This window comes from Acartia tonsa, chromosome 10, assembly GCF_053477335.1.
Source record: "Acartia tonsa isolate MP-2025a chromosome 10, ASM5347733v1, whole genome shotgun sequence".
In the NCBI taxonomy this organism is placed as follows: Eukaryota; Metazoa; Arthropoda; class Copepoda; order Calanoida; family Acartiidae; genus Acartia; species Acartia tonsa.
This window is the reverse complement of record NC_137269.1, coordinates 9,455,051-9,473,396: the sequence shown is the minus strand read 5'-3', so window position 1 is coordinate 9,473,396 and position 18,346 is coordinate 9,455,051. Positions and strand designations below refer to the sequence as shown.

The following is an 18,346-nucleotide window of genomic DNA, read 5'->3' as shown; positions in this document are numbered from 1 at the left end:
CTAAGCAAGAGTCCCCAAAGTTGTTAAGCCAATTAATAAGAAATCGTTAACATAAAACTTTGAGGACTAGTGTAATCCAAATGTCCCCTCCCTTCCTAGTTGAATTGTATGATTTTAATTATTATAAAATTGTATTATTTTGTTTTATATTTATACATTAAAAATTTCTTAAAAACTTATCTTTTATAGTAAAAGTGCACACAATTTAACAGATTATCTCAAAATTCTAGCAGCAAAAAGAGCAATTTTGTAAGAAAAAAATAAAGTATAGTTAAAGCCTAAAAAGGTACATATAAAAAAGTTTAAAATATACTATTATTTAATAATGAAATATTTAACAATTTCGTGAGAATTCAAAATAAATATTTATATGTTATTTTGAAAGAACACTCTAGGATGAAATGTTAAAGGGTCAAGAAAAGTTTAAGATGGATGCTCAGATAATACTCAATTATAAACCTATCCATATATACAATATTATTATCTATCTATCTTTCTATCCATCCATATATACAATATTATTATCTATCTATCTATCTATCTATCTGTCTATCTATCTGTCTATCTATCTGTCTATCTATATATTTAAATAGTTATTTGTATGTATGTCTCAAAGAGTGTGTAGCGAAGGATATCGCTAACCGCTGAACCGATATGATTCTCGAAGCTTTCTAAAGGTCCAGGGAACTGTTTGGGAGGGGGACTTAACTAGAAAAAAAATTTCATAAAATATAAGTTTTTTTCTTTTTTTTTTGTTTATCATTCTATAAGGTATTTTACAGATCTATATACGTCCTAAATCATCTTTCTATTTCTATAAGTAATTTTATCTAAAAATCATTAATGAAAATATCATAATTTTGGCAAATTACCTCCTCCTAATGATCAGCATTTAATTGATTTTCAGAAAATGAGTTTTAAAACTGAAAAATAAACTTTTGTGATTTAAAATCAACACACATCGGTATTACAATTTTGTTATAAATTTTCTTTTTTGCCAAGAAAATGTTACGGTTTGAAATCTTATAAAGATTTATTTTTCTTAAAAATCATATACGTTCCAAAGATTATTTTATTCAATATATAAGTTCACTTCAAATGCAAGAAGATGATGTGTTTATGTATTCTTCTGAAATTGCAGCTAAAAAGAACAAATAAAGTGTCTCTTTTCAAAATACCAATTGAATTATTGAAGATGATTAAAGTCCCTCCACAGATTATGACGTCATACGATAGAATATCCAATGAGAGGCCAGTATACACTGTAATTGACCAATGGAAAAATTTATACTCGCCTCTCATTGGCTATTCTATCGTATGACGCCAGAATCTGTGGAGAGACTTAAATCATTTTCGTATTATTGGGTGAAAAACCCTGTAAAAATAATTTTCTTTGCTTTTTTGTTCAATATTGTAATCTTTTAGAGAGTACATTGCAGTACAGAAAGTACATTATGGGTTACATTTCAGTAAATCTTAACGCATAACGATTTAATCTAGAGTAAAAAAATCAATCAAAAAATAATTATCTTGTTATACGGTTTCGCCCAAAATGATAATCATAAATGATAATGGTAATGTTCGACTAATTTATTTTTAGTAGCGCAGCTACTTGATAGTTTAGAATGTCTGTATGTCCGTCTGTCTCTTCGTCAAAGTATACTACCACCGTTACCTTAGACCTGCGACTTTATTGAATTTTAATTGGTTGGATCATTCAGTAAAGGGTCAAAACGTTTTAACAACTACTTATAATCTACAGAAGGGGTACTTTTTTGTGCATCAATATTTTACATAAAATTATCAGCCACCACTGTCCCTTCTAAAATAACATATACTGTATCAATGATCATAACTTTTGAATATAAGGATCCTTGTTAAATTGAGATCAACAGTTTTAGAAAATGATATTTTAAATGACTTTTTGTATTATTTGGTTTGTCAATGAATCCCTACTTCAGTAACTTTGAGTTTAATAAAAAAATAAAAAATTTAATAAAAACAAGGATGACCACATAAATAAAAGCGAAGCTCTAATATGGAAGGACAAACGAACATTAACACTTGTAAAGTGTCAGAACTGAGTAAACTTAATATTAAGTCTATACAAAATTATAAATAAATTTGTTGCAAAACTTTTTAAATACACAATACTGTTTAAGGACATATTGACGTTTTTAGGACTTCATTATAGAGATGTTTCGCTTATGACATTGTACCATGTTGTAATGGGAATCAGTATTCAAAAAATCAGATAAATAGGATAATTTTAACATACAAAAATTTGTTGTTAAAAAAAGTAAAAAGATCTGCTTGTTTTAAATGGAGGTATGCGAAGATACTCTATATTTTATCTAATTATATATTTGGACAAACTTTAATCGATTCTATTCTATATCTGTAAGTTTTCTCTATGTAATCATGTACTTTTGCAAGGAGGGAGGAGACATTGGACTGTAATTTACACTGGTACCCAAAGTTTTATAAAACAGCTTTGGAAAGAAATTTGATTGTTTGTTTTCAGACTAATAGTGTGCAAACGTTTCAACCACTAATTTTAATCAACAGAAGTAGTGTATTTGTTTGTCATCATTGGGAATTTATCAATTTATCGGCCATTGTCTTATCCCTTTACATTATATTTTTAGTCAATTAAATATAAACTCTCAATTATAACCATCGATTCGATGAAAAGAAAGAATAGTTATTTCACGCATCGTATTATAAACGGCTTTCCGCGGATATAGATAGTACAAATATGAGATTAAAACTAGTTTTTTCAGCCCCGAGGTGCCGGAGGCACCGGCTAAAAAAACTGGTTTTAAATTTTAATCTTATGATTGTACATTTCTATATTCGTAGAAAGCTGGATATAATACGATGCTAGACATAGTTTTTTTCGTATGGATGAGAACCGGTTCCTATCCACCGGATTCGAATGAATACGAGAAAACAAGTTTAATATAATGGATATATCTCCCTGTCTTTGGTAGCTGTCATGCTGGGAGGATAATTGTGACTTTGCCACTTTGTATTCCATAACCCCTATGCATCCACATAAAGACCCAGGAAGGGAGGAGACATTGGGCTGTTTATTACACTAGTCTCCAAAGTCTTATAATAACGTTTTCTTATACATTAGCTTAACAACTTTGGACACTTGTATTTAATTTTGATTGGTTGGCTCATTTAGTAGTGTCCAAACTTTCAGCCACTAATTGTAATTTACAGAAGGGTTAATTTTGTGTATCATCATTGGGGATGTTTATTGTAATTCAACAGACAGACTGACAACCAATGGTAGTTATAAAGTATCTTTGCTTATTCTAAAATGAAGTTCATGTTCACATAATGCACGAATAATCTTGCGCATTAAACTTTTAAGGAGAAATATTCTTTAAAACAAGGATGACATCATAAAAGCGAAGCTCTGAAACTGTAGGACAAACGAACATTAACACTAGAGTAGAGTGTCAGAACTGAATAATCAGAATATAAATGTATAAAAGTCGAAACGAAAATTTAAAGCAAATTTGTTGAAAAACTTCTTAAATACATGATACTGTTTAAGGACATACTTACATCTTTAGGACTTGATTATAGAGATACTTCGCATATAACGTTGTACTTTGTTGTTCTAGGAATCAGTATTTTAAAAAATCATATCAATCGAAAATTTTATCACATCTTTAAAAAGGACGTACGGACATTCTGGTAACGATTATAGAGATGCTACGCTTTCTAAATTGTACCTAACTACTAAAGGAACCATCATGCAAGGTTTAAAATTGATTGAATAATTATAACATGTTTTAACTAACGGACGAACCCTTTTTATAGAAAAGTTTCGCTTTTCAAAATCAATCTATAAGTAAAAGTAACAGGATGTTTATCTGTGTGTACCAAAGGATCTTGCTAACCACTGAACCGATATGGTTCTCATTACAATAAGCTTCTCATAGGTCTTGGAAAGATTATAACTTTTTATATGTGGAGGGTGTCACCAACCTCCCGAGAGAGGGGTAGGTGGAGTCTATTTTGCCCATTATATTTGTAGTTAAGAATGCATGACTATATTTTTTGGTGTATAATTTTTTAACATTTACGATTATATAGACTTAAACAATTTATATTAAAGCTTCCCTGATAAGTAAAACAAGGTAATAAATTTATGAAGTATATAAAGTAAGCTATAAAAGTTGAAAAGAATTTTAATGAATATAATAGATTTGAAATCTGCATAAAATTTTTAGGATTTTTTTTATAAAATTCGTTATTTATATAATTCATTATTGAAAAGCGCAAATCCAATTTAAGTTAATAAATTTTGACCAACAGGATAGGTGGATTGGAAACTACCTGCGCTCTAATTGGTTGAATGATGTACGTCACTTAAGCTTCTCCAATCAGGGCGCAGATAGTTTTCAATCCAACAATCACAGATGTCAAAATTATTTAACTTAATTTGTATTTGCGCTTATAGATAAAGAATTATACAAAAAACGAATTTTATAAAAATTCCTTAAAATTTTATGCAGATTTCAAATCTATTATATTCATTAAAATTCTTTCCAATTTTTATAGCTTAATAAAGCTCTTCTATTATACAAATTGTTTCTGATAACCGTCGGATCGTATTATAGACAACATTCCGCAGATATATACATGGATCTGCAGGGATAAGACAATGACCAATAAACTGATGTACATCCCCAATGAAGATACACAAAATCACCCCTTATGTAGATTAAAATTTATGGTTGAAACGTTTGAACACTTAACTAAATGAACCAAGCAATCAAAATCCAGTAGAAGTCCCCAAAGTTGTTAAGCCAAAAAAAAACACGTTATTATAAAACCTTTTAAATACTTTTACCTTTTCCTTTTTCCCATAAAAGATAAAAAAAAGGGAAATAAAAAATACATTTCTAGTATATAAGAATAATAGAATTTTACTAATAGCATTAATGCATAAAAAACCTATGTATGTGTGAGCCTATGCGTTAAAAAACAAGGATAACAAATTTAAAACAAAACATAAAGTTTTTCCCATTCTATAAAGTAGTACAGCATGACCCTCGAAAAAGTATTTTTAAGCATCTGCAGCTCATATTTCTCAATGAATTATCAAAAAATGTATATGTCCTTGTTCTCTGTAGATTTCCACATAAGTAGATATAAAAATATTTTTTTTACATCAATTAACAGCTGAGATTTTTAGAGCCAAAGTTTTGAAAAAGTGGCTGAGGAAAAAGTAACTTTTCAAGAAAAATGTTTTTTTAAAGTGAAATGACGTGTTTTCCTCATAATTTCAATACTTTTTATAAAACTTATATAAAGATGTTTCCAAGAAATTTATTTCATGCTGAAAGCACTTTTTTCACTTGCTCTAAAAGGCATTTTTAGATTAGTGTAAATTGCAAAAACACCCTTACAGAAAGAAATCCTATAAAAAATAGTAGCAAATTGAAAGTTTACATAAACAGAAATCAAACACTTTTTATTTTATCAAAATAAGTTAAAAAACCAAAAAGTTACAGCTACAAACTTTTCTTAAACATTTAACAATTTAAATGATTTTTATGTGTCTTAGATTAATTTGATGAGTGGGCGTGAATTTATTGGTAAAGGTTGCGCTAATCTTCCGGTAATGAGCATAAATTGGGGAGGGGTTTATTTAAGGTCATATTAATAAGTGGGAGATATTATAAGATTTGAGGGAAAATGGTTATAAGAAAAATGTATTCAGTAAAATTTGAAAAGTAGTTTTTTATATGTAAAAGTAACGTTTTTTAATGCAATAAAAAATGTATCAATTGTAAACTTGCTCTTCTTTCTTATTTGTTTTTTAACTGGTTGATAAAAAGTAATATACTAATAAAAACTAAGAAATATTTAGCAATATCCAGTTTCTCAAGCACTTTTTCCAAACTTTGGCTTTAAAAATCTCGGCTGTTAATTGATGTAAAAAAAAATATTTTTATATCCTTTGATGTAGAAAATTATAGAGAACAAGTACATATGAATCTTTTAATATTTTATTGAGAAATATAGGCTGCAGATGCTTAAAAATACTTTTTCGAGGGTCATGCTGTAAGTTTTTTTGTCTCAAGCTTAAGATCTCAATGACCACTGAACCTATTGAGTTATCTTTTCTATGTAACCTTTTCATAGCTCCTGTGAAGGTTTCAGGCCATTCTTTTTCAGATTTATTCTTATGCTAATAAAAAAATTTAAATATATTTTTAGGTAACTATACAATGTAAAATCATTTAAAACCTTTCGTATTTGATAGTTTAGCAATTGATTTGTCCTTTACATCTTTAAAGAAAGCAAATTAGGAGTAGCTTCGCTGCTAAAATCTGCATTAAGATATGCACAAAAAGAATTATGCACATGCGTATGAAAAATGGCATTAAAGCGTTTGAATGACAATACAACAAAAGATAGACAAATTGTGTTTGCAATTCTAGAATAGTTATTTATTGTTGGTATTATAGACAGCTTTCCGCGGATATTAAAATAACTTGAGTTTTCAGTTTGGCTGGGAACCGGTTCTAATCCAGCGGATATTAATCGGATTCGAAGCCATACTGGAATAAATTTGTTATAAGACAAGATAGCGAACCCTGCTAACGGTCATAACACAAAAATTTTAATTTTGTAGAAGGTTTATACTTTTTTGTGGTGTATGAGAAATCGCCTCTATAAAAAAAATAACCCACTCCCCAAAGAAAATTTATTTTAGCTTTTTCTTCTTAAAATTAAAAGTGGATGCTAGACTTCCCTCATCCCTTCCCTCTCAATTGCCCCTGGAGGTATCTAGGAGAGGTGCCGCTAGTTCTTTCATTAGTTGGCTTAAAAACTTAGGGGACTTTCATTAAAATCTAATTGGTTGGTTTATATTTGCAGTGTCTAAACTTTTTAACGAAATATTTGATATACATTTTTATTAGATTTTATTTGTATTGAATAACAAAAGTTTTATTTTATTGTTTAATGTTTTAATGAATACTTCTATAAATAATAAAATGTGTACAAGTCTCAAAATAAAGTTGTTATGTTTACTTTTTAAAACAAACTTGCAATGCACAGACAAAGCAAATTGTAGAACAGCTTCGCTGCAGGCAACAACCCATCTTCAATAAAGATTAAACAAAGGCCTACAGAACCTTGAACACTATGCATACTACACTCTAAAAAAACGTTGAATTTTTTGCGAAGTATTTTTTGTTTTATTGTACTATTCAAAATATTTTAGGACGCATAATTGATGTTTGGGTTTCTCAAGATTTTTTGGGTAATATTTAACCAACCCAGCTTTCGAATAAGAATTGTTATTTTTTGCATCGTATTATAAACAGCTTTCCGCGGATGTAAAATGTTCAATTATAACGACATTCCGAAGGCATGGGCTAAAATAAATGGTTTTAACTTAAGATTGTACATTTTTATGTTTGTAGAAAACTGGATATAATACGATGCTAGACATAATTTTTTCGTATGGCTGAAAACCGGTTCTAATCCACCGGATATTAATCGGTTTCGAATGAATACGAGAAATACTTTTTTTTAAATTACAATTTTTTTATAGTGTAGGTAAACATTGCGATGACCCCTGTGTAATAGGAAGGGCCAGAGTGTGTAAATAACAACGGTTAGGTCTAAAGTCATTATATTTAAAAGTAGGACATCCCAAACTATGGTTGCATATGCTAACATTCTGTTGTGATACAAGATTTAAAAGAAACTGTGAAACCAGACTAATGTGCGACATGGAAATGTGTATATGTGCATTATACATTACATCCTCAAAGAGACACTCTTTGACTTTCAAATATTTCATAATTTAATTCTAAAATATAACAGATTTTCATGGGGTATTTTTAAGTTTGTAATTAAAATTGGAAATTTTCTACTGTTAAGAAATAATATAACCCAAAATTACTTTTAAAACCATCTTTTAAAATGTGCACATAAATTAAAGTATGGGAATTTCCTTTGATATGAGAGATATATGCAAGCTAAGTGTTGTGTACACTGTACATATACAGTACAGCATACATTATTTCCATGCGCTAATAGGATATATAACTGCGCTAATAAACGGCAAAACAGGCGTTGGGGGACAAAATGTCTCAAAAATAGCCATGTGACGTCAATAAAATGAGGGAGATGAGAGGAGAAGTGGGAAACAACACCCCTAAAAAAGAGATAGACTATCCCTCATTTTATGACGTCACATGGCTGATTTTTTAGAGACTTTGTCTTGTTATGTTATAGACGACTCACAACCTTCGTTATAAAAAAAAACATTAAAACCGTCACTGCAATATCCTCAAATAATCTAGAATTGGCAAAGCCTATTTAATCACAGTTAAGAAAACAACGACAGGACCAGTAGCTATCTTCCCTGAAAAGAAAACCCAATCGGTTCAGATCTTAAGCTTAAGACAGACTGACATCATTCTACTTTGTAGTATAGATATGGATTTTAGTATTAATTTACTTATGGATAACTATAGATGTTGATTTTTTTCTCCTATAAATAATTCAAAGCTGGATAAAAGAATAAAATCGATTAAGAAATCTTTTTTCTTATTCCTTTATCCCTAACCATTTCAAATTTAACCTTGGGTTGTATTTGTCCATCTATCTATATTGATGGCTGTGAGAGAGAGACGCAAAAATACTCATTTATTTACTTAAAGTGTTGCCACAATGTCGCTTAATATGCCATCAGACTTTAGTTATCATTATTAGAATAGGGTTAAATGGCAGGTTATTTGTATTTTTCCTAATTTATAAGTGTCTCTTTGTGTGTGTATGTGGTTAAAGATCTTTCAATTTTATAGGTTTTTTTTTTTGGGGGGGGGGGGTAGGTGAGGACCCTCACAATATAAATCGCCCCAATTTAAAATTCCTTCCTTATTTTAAGGTGCCCCTAGAGGCTGCTAGTGTTTAAAAAAGTACATTTTGTAGGTTTCGCTAATGTATAAAATTGATTGAATGGTTTAAACATAAAACATATAAAGGTAAAAATAAAGGTGCGCCAAATGATTTGGACAATTTTTCTGTAAAATATTTCGGTTCGACAATAGTGCTTAAGCCGCCTTTAAATGAATCAACCTTTTACAATTAAAAAATCAGCTGGAATTGTAAACCTTCCAAATTTGACAATCCTTCTTCTCAAAAAAACGGGTTTAAATTTTAGGATTAGTCGCAACTGCCGAGTCCTATAAACAAAACAGACTAAGATTAAAACACAGAATCAGTTTGAATACAAACTATACAGTAAAATTCACAAGAATCTTACAATAAAAGCTTTAAAACCACCCCCTCCCCTTCATTTGAAAATTAGAAGTGATTTTTGGTATGTGTTTTTATTGCTTTAGGTTAGGTTAGATTACATTGGATACTCGGTAGCTCCGCAGGTTTAGGGCACCGCAATTATAGTCCCCGTAGGGGTTGTGTAAAGGAAAAACACCTTCATAATATTTTTTTAAAGGGGGGGAGGGAATGTTGAATCAGCAAAATAGTTTAACTAAGTAAGATTCATTTTAAAATTTTTGGTTGAAAATATGACCCTCTCTCTGCGGGGTGTGCCCGGAAATAAGAAAAGTTGGGGGGTGGAAAACGAAGGACATTTTTATTTGAGAATGGATAGATTAATATAGATAGATAGATAGAAAGTTATTCAGATAGGTAGATATACATTTGGTTGAGATATAGTTGGATAACTAAGTTTTAATTCTAAAACTTTGGGTAATTTTAGAAAACTTTGTTTTAACCTAGCGTTCAAACTTCCCAACCAATATCTTTTTTGGGTATGGTTCGGGTTCCTTTCGTGACAATGCCTCTTAAGGGGCATTTCGTCGTATTTTCAAAGTTGCTTTTATCCTATTCCTAGAACCTACGGGGGGCTCCAACCCTGCGGGTCCAACTGCCTAACCCTGTGGGGCAATCACATGACTTAACTTAACTTAAAATCATCAATTAGCTAAGAGCGAGATTACACTGTAAAAACTAAATAAACGCAATTTAGATCTTAATTACAGTATATGTGACTAATAAGATCTCAAAAACGGCTAGACTAATCATTCCCCAAGAAAAGATAGATAGATAGATAGATAGATAGATAGATAGATAGATAGATAGAAAGATAGATAGAAAGATAGATAGAAAGATAGATAGAAAGATAGATAGATAGATATGTAGTATTGACGGGTTATCATGTAAAATTATACTTCACACCCCTCCCCATAATTAAACACATATTTATTATTGAATAATTATAAATTATAATATTATTCCGACATATATCATATGTTATTATCATTTCAAGATATTGAATATTTTAATTTTAAGACTCAAAATAAATAACAAGGATGACAACATCCATAAAAGCGAAACTCTGAAACGGTAGGACAAACGGACATTAACCCTTTTAGAGTGTCAGAAGTGAATAATCAGAATATAAATGTATAAGGGACGAAGCAAAATTGTAAGTAAATTTGTTGAAAAACTGCTTGATACAGGATAATATTTATGGACATACTAACATTTTTAGGACTTGACTATAGAGTTGCTACGCTTTCTAAATCATACCTATTTACTACAGAAATCATTTATATGGCCAGTTTAAAATATTATGGCTTTTAACATATGGTTTTAATAGCAAATTTTAAAAAAATTGACGTATGTATAGTCCTACTTGTTTTTTAGATCAGAAGCTACGCTATAATTCACTTTGTTATTGTTTTATGATTATATTATTTATCGATTGAGTTTCACAACAATCAGACAATGCGATAGCCGATAAGTACATATCATAGACGCTAGAGATACAACTTATAGAGTAGCTTCGCTACTAAAAATTCATAAAACACCCAGAACTAAAACCTCAAAATACAGACATATTAAGAATACGGAAGAAAAAAAAAGAGAAAGAAAAAAAAACAGGAATAGAGGGAAAAGCAATAAAGTAACAAATTAGATTTATCCTTATACTAAAGTGACAGGATGTCTGTCTGTGTGTTTGTAAGTTTGTACCGAAGGACCTCGCTAAGGGCTGAACCGATATTTTTTTTTACCTATAGAGACTTGAACGCAACATTGCAAGTTATCGTAGATACTTGAAAGCAACATAGATAATTATTATTAAAAAAAACATTTAAAGTGCCACCAGAGGTCTCTAGGGGCGTAGCTGCTAGTTTCATATAATTACTTTATTAATACAGGCTCGGCTATTAACTTCTTAGCAACTCAGCTGCAGAGCAAAAGGCTTTGGCTTCAGATTGTATATAACATTAAAGCTGCTTGTTTAGATTGCAGCTTTAGCTTTAAATTGATGGTTACGGTTGCGGCTGAAAAAGGTTGAAAATAAGCTACCTTGCCATTCAACTGTACATATTTATCCTAACATAAAATTAGCAGGATGTCTACCTGTCTGTCTTTATCAAAGTATCCGCTCTTATTTTGGCATAGATCCTTGGAAGGTTTATAATTATCTTAGGGAAGGATACCACCACCCTCCCAGGAGAAATCGTATAAAAAATGTCCTCCCGCCTCCATATTTTTCTATACTTTTCCTCTTTTTAAACCTGAAATTAAGAAATTAAGAATCAACCTCCCCTCCCCCACTAGAGGCCTCTAGGGGCACATACGCTAGTATATAAATAAGGACAAAACATAATTCATAGCTTTAGCCCTGATTTTAAAAATGGAATATTTTTGGCTAAAATTTCCGCTGATCACATTGTTTTGACCTTAATCATGCATTCTACAACCTTATATAGCCATTCCAATATTATATTCGCGGACAGGGACTTGTCTTATAATAAACTAGCTTAAAACCATTCAAAGACAAATCTGAAAATAAAACAGAATAAAACCACCACAGGACCTATGCAAAGTTAACCTTAAATAGAGAAACCAATCAGTTTAGTACTTATTGAGATCTTAAGCTTCCGACATAAAAACCTTAATACTTTATAAAATACGATAAAGTTAATGTAAGGGAATTACATTTCAGTATATAGCTTTAAAGCCGATTAATATCCGCTGGATCAGAACCGGTTCTCAGCTATACTTAAAAATCATATATAGTATAGTTTTTTGACATTTTGTCCATTGGGCTAACAAAACTGGTTTTAATCTTTAATTCTTTTATTTTCATATCCGTGGAAAGCTGTCTATAATATGATGCGATAAATAACTATAATTTAAAGGCTTCAAATAATTTTTTTTCTACTGGAGACAAACCGGTTCTAAATCCGGATAGAAAAAATTTAATCTATTGTTGTTTTATCAAGAAACGAAAATGTTAACTAAAAACTTGAAACTCGTCCCTTTTTTGTTGGCCCGGGCCTTCAGGCCCTTACATAAGGTTGCTAAGGCTAGATAAGATACAATATTCCAATATAAGTTACACGGCGGGACAACCTCGTAAAGAGCCTAAATTAACCTATCCTTATTAAACTTTAATTTTAGAGGGATAAATATAATATTAAATGTCTTTTAGATTTTAATGAAAGAAGAATTTATTTAATCGTTGATGCTCTTTTTTTCAGAAAACAATTTCCTATCTCGATAATTTTTAGTTTGAAAGTTTTTACAATACAGACAATATTTTTAAATAGCAAAATAAATAACGCAATATCTGCTAATTTGGTTAATATGATTGAACTAATAAAAACACGAAAAACACCTAAAAGAAAATATAGTTTTTTTTATATATATTTTTATTAGATTTTTGCTATTTAAACTCTTTAATTTACTTTACTGTAATCATAATACTTTATTTTATTGGTTTAGTATTATTTCATTTTGGCTGTTTTTAAAATTTGTTGTTTTTAAAATTAACTAATTTTGAGAGACACAGACAAAACTTTATTCTATATTTATTCACCCTTTGAATAAAAATTTGGTAAATTATGATTGTATATTCGACCACGTAGGACATTAAACTGGGGAGAATTCTATCATTATCAAACAAGGATGACAGCGAACATATGTGTGCTTGATAATATTTCAAATGTATTATGATTGATGTCAATTTGTTGGAAATTTTATTAAATTTAAATCAATTATCACTCCTATTGGGTTTATAGGTTATAATAAAAATCTGAAAACATAGCAAAGCATTGATATAAAATTTAAGCAGTTTTAGATATCTTATGCTTCAAACAAACAGTAAAACTTCATCTTATTAGATTACCAAAATATAATAGAAAAACACTCAAACTTTTCTTCAAATACTTTTATGTTTTAAAGATAATTTTAAATAGCTATTGCTATAAGATTTTATCTAACCCTGTGGGGGGTCTTCTAATTTTTACATAATAAACAAGGATGACAACATCCAAAAAAGCGAAGCGGTAGGACAGACGAACATGAGCTCTTGAAGAGTGTTAGAACTGAATAAGCCAAATATGAATATAAAAGTTTTGACAAGATTATACGGAAATTTATTGCAAAACTTCATAAATACAGAATACTGTTTAAGGACATACTTACATTTTTAAGACTTGATAAGAAATATGCTTCGCTTAATAATATTGTACCTTATTGTAATAGAAATCAGTACTCATAAAATCAGTTTCATAGGCACAATAAAAAGCTTCACCAACAGTAGATTGGTATTGCCATAAACTCATGTATTCCAACTTTTAATAATATTTTATTCTTTTTCAGAACCCTGAAAGAACCACCCCTGTACCTGGTCCCATCCTGTTTACATACGCTCCTTCAACTGAGAAAGGTCAGTCTAATAATATTTTTAAATATCCGGTGGATAAGAACCGGTTTCCATCCATACGAAAAAATATGTCTAGCGTCGTATTATATCCAGTTTTTTTACGAATTTAAACATGTTTTATTTTATATCCGCGGAAAGCTGTTTATAATACGATGCGAGAAATAACTATTAATCCATTAAACTACTGAAAAGAGTTGATTTATTTTTATTATTCTTGATGTATCAAAAGTAGATATTTTGAAATTCACATTCCAACTTTAAAAGACATGAAGATTTTCGACGTGCAAATTAAGATTGTTCTTGTTTTAAATATGAAACTTTTTTCTGTTTGCTCCTTGCTATATGGCTAACTTTCTTAAAAGATTAGTTAAATATTTCAACACTAGGTGTCTTATTATTATAACATTTTTAGCAAACCTGCCACTGGCTGATCCTCTGAATGTGATCCCAGATGACTATGAGTACTCCAACTATGTTGATGATGAATATGATCCCAACGACATTCCTGCCGACCAAGCTGCTCCTCTGCCCGCCTACGGAGGCGATGATTTAGGTCAGTATAAACTCTTATAGTTGCAGCAAATTTGGCGTTGTAACCGCCGAGGCTGTACTTCAGTATGTAATCTATTGAAAAAACCGGATGGCACCTTTAAGCAGCATCCAATCCGTAATCATCTGAAGGGAGGAGAAGGGGTTTGCCTAGACTCAAACCACTGTAACTGGACAAAGTTTCTCAAAAATCAGCCATGTGACGTCATAAAAACGAGGGATTCTCCATGTCTTTTTTAGGGGTTTTCTCTCCTCCTTCTCCCCTCCTCTCCCTCATTCTTATGACGTCACATGGCTTATTTTGAGACACCTTGTCCAGTTATAAAATTGCATGACCCTCCCTTTGTCATCTAGTGGCTCTAATCTTAAAAAAAAAAAGGAACAACGAAAAAATAGCCTGAACCCATACCATACTTGTAAGGCATAAAGATAAAATAGCCTAAAACCATAAAAGAAGGTATAAGAAGCTTCACTGTAAATGAGAACCATATCGGTTCAGAGAATAGCAAGATCCTTCGTAACAGACAAAAAAAAGCTTACTACTTATAAATATAAAATAGCCTAAACCCATCAAAGAAGGAATAATGCTTCGTCAATAATTTCTTTAAATAATGACGAAATATGTTTTATTTACAGATTCCTACGGAGAGAACAGCCTGGACAGCTACGGCGGTGGCAGAGACACGGATGTTGCAGTTTCGATTCCCTCACTCACAACCCCAGCTCAGGAGATCACTGGATTCACTGACCTCAGATCTCTTCAGTTTACTACAGGTTTGGATTTTTAGAATTTAACGTTTCTCAAATAAATACCACCTAACAGACATCCTCTTAAAGAAACAAAGAAATAAAAAAAACTGTAATGACTAATATTTTCCATTATTTCAGCTGCCCCGATTGAAATAGCCCTAGAAGAAGTGGTTGAAAGTGACAGTGTTGATTATGAGCCAGAGATTACCACCTACTCCCCTCCCATTGACTTCAAGCTTGGCACTACTGCTTCAGGAAAAGATACAACAAAATATGATACCCAATTGTCCTTGGAATCAACATTGTAAAAAAAATATAGGACTATTGAAAGATTATCTAGTTGCTTCGCTTTCTGAATATTAGTCAACTGCTTCAATAATCAAAATACATAGTTTGAAGTTGATAGGATAATTCTGACATGCCTAAATTACCGATCAGCAACTGTTACTACCTTTCTAACTGAAAATGTTAGGCTACCAAAAGCTGAAGTTGTTTTTTTTTAATGGGGGGGATTCATTAATTATTCAAAATAAATTTTTTAGAAGTCTTTAATGAACAATGATTCAGGGTATTAGTAAAATTACCCCTTTTATAAAAGAGAAGTTTTCCTATAATTAGGGTCGGTTCGTCCGTACCTCCGTCCGTCTGGAACTGATAACTTTTTTCGTTAATTTAGGCATGTTAGAATTGTCCTATTGATTTCAAACTTTGCATTCCTGAGTAGTTAGGTACGATTTAGAAAGCGTAGCAACTCTATAATCATTACCAGAATGTCCGTACGTACATTTTAAACATGCTAATTTTTTAACAACAAATTTTTATGTGATCTAATTATCCGATTGATCTCATGTTTGGTATATTGATTCCTGGGACAACAAAGTATATTGTTATAAGCAACTCTATGATCAAGTCCTAAAAATGTAAGTATATCCATAAACATTATCCTGTATCAAGCAGTTTTTCAACAAAGTAGTAAAGTAGTTTTATAGTAAAGTTACCTACTATGGAAAAAATTAATTTGTATCTTGATATAACAGAAGGAATACTAGCTGGTGAGGTTCAGTATGACGATGAACAGGAGGAGCAACAGCAACAACAGGAAGAACAGCTTATACCTGAACTTGCCCCCATCCCAGATGAAGTTTATGATAATGATTATGAGGTGCTTCGATACATACATAGAAATATAACTGGAAAGGGATAGAAAGATAGAAATATACCTTGATAGGGATAGATAGATAGAAAACAGAATGACTAACAGCAACAGGTAGAACAGATTTTACCTGATGAAGTTTATTATAATGATTATGAGGTGCTTCGATAGATACATAGAAATATAACTGGATAGGGATAGATAGATAGAAATATATCTTGATAGGGATAGATAGATAGAATACAGGATGACCAACAGTAACAGGAAGAACGGCTTATACCTGATGAAGTTTATGATAATGATTATGAAGTGCTTGGATAAAGATACCAATAGAGCTGGATAGGGATAGAAAGATAGAGATATATCTTGATAGGGATAGATAGATAGAAAACAGAATGACCAATAACAACAGGAAGAACAGCTTATACCTGAACTTTCCCCCATCCCAAATGAAGTTTATGATAATTTTTATGAGGTGCTTGGATAGACAGATACAAATATAACTGGATAGGGATAGATAGATACAAATAGTGCTTGACAAAGATAGATAGATAGAAACAGAATGACTAACAGTAACAGGAAGAACAGCTTATACCTGATGAAGTTTATTATAATGATTATGAGGTGCTTGGATAGATAGATAGAAATATAACTGGATAGAGTAGACAGATACAAATAGTGCTTGGCAAAGATAGATAGATAGATACAAATATATCTTGATAGGGATAGATAGATAGAAAACAGAATGACCAGCAGCAACAGGAAGAACAGCTTATGGTCATGATAACAGTTTATGATAATGATTATGAGGTACTTGGGTAGATAGATACAAATATACCTTGATAGGGATAGATAGATAGAAAACAGAATGACGAACAGTAACCGGAAGAACAGCTTATACCTGAACTTGCCCCCATCCCTGATCAAGTTTATAATAATGATTATGAAGTGCTTGAATAGATAGATAGAAATATAACTGGATAGGGATAGATAGATAGAAATATATCTTGATAGGGATAGAAAGATAGAATATACAGGATGAACAACAGTAACTAGAAGAACAGCTTATACCTGATGAAGTTTATTGTAATGATTATGAGGTGCTTGGATAGATAGATACAAATAGAGCTGGATAGGGATAGATAGATAGAAATATAGCTAGATAGAGATAAATAGATAAAAACATCACCAAAAAGAATAAAAAAAAATTTATATCTAAACTTTATCTAAGAATAAATGGAAATAAACTTTGTTTGGATGGATTTGCCTCAATTTATAAAAGTAAAAAACATTTGAAGAAATTTCTAAAAGTCGTCTTTTCAATTGAATAATGTATAAAAGGATATATAATACGTGTATATTTTGATAGCAATTTTCGCCGTCAATTTAGATTAGATTGCTTTATATAGTTCTCATATATTCATAAATACGTCAGGAGAGGATATCGGGTAAAGTCATAATGGTTCTGTGGATAGGGGGTATCGTTATATTAGCCAGCTGGGAGAAACATTTTACAGGACAGAAGATTTAGAGAAATTTGCGGCTAATCGTCCAATTTTCTGGCCTCTGTGTTCAATTTTGTTTTGGTAGTCAATATAGACATTTTTAAGAGGCCATCTGCAGATTTTCATAATAGCTCTTGGTGTATAGTTAGATTGAAATTTAGAGTAGGGGGACAAAGTGACTCAAAATCAGCCATGTGACGTCATAAAAATGAGGGATTATCCACTTTTTATTAAGGGGATTTCTTTCCCACTTCTCCTCTCATTTTCCTCATTTTTTTGACGTCACATGGCTGATTTTTGAATAACTTTGTCCCCATACAATAGCTACAGACACGGTGGCCAAAATGCAGTAAATTATAAAGATAAAAATAATATTTTTTCCAGGAGCCTGACACAAGCTACAACCCTGACGTGAACATCCCGCTCCAAGTAGAAGAGGTTGACCAGCAGAGCGCAGAGTTGCCAAATTATAATGAACCTGTTGTCCTACTACTCGGCACACCTGACCAGGTATACAATTAAGTACAGTTGACCTTACTAGGACTAAAGATAAAACTGAAAAAAAGTAATATAGTCTTCCTATTGAATAAAGTTTTTTTGTCTGAAGCTTAAGATCTTAATAATTACTGA

At 31.1% G+C, this 18,346-nt stretch overlaps 1 protein-coding gene across 1 annotated transcript in view; it reads left to right on the top strand.

Annotated features, from left to right (window-relative positions):
* The window catches only part of LOC145330425 (uncharacterized), a 52,208-nt gene that overhangs the window by 31,874 nt on the left and 1,988 nt on the right, over positions 1-18,346 (top strand). Inside the window, exons 8-13 of the mRNA XM_080175060.1 lie at positions 13,696-13,762; positions 14,172-14,312; positions 14,945-15,082; positions 15,197-15,313; positions 16,096-16,220; positions 18,101-18,226. Coding sequence (XP_080031186.1) covers positions 13,696-13,762; positions 14,172-14,312; positions 14,945-15,082; positions 15,197-15,313; positions 16,096-16,220; positions 18,101-18,226 — 714 coding nt within the window. The remainder of the gene's footprint in view (positions 1-13,695; positions 13,763-14,171; positions 14,313-14,944; positions 15,083-15,196; positions 15,314-16,095; positions 16,221-18,100; positions 18,227-18,346) is intronic.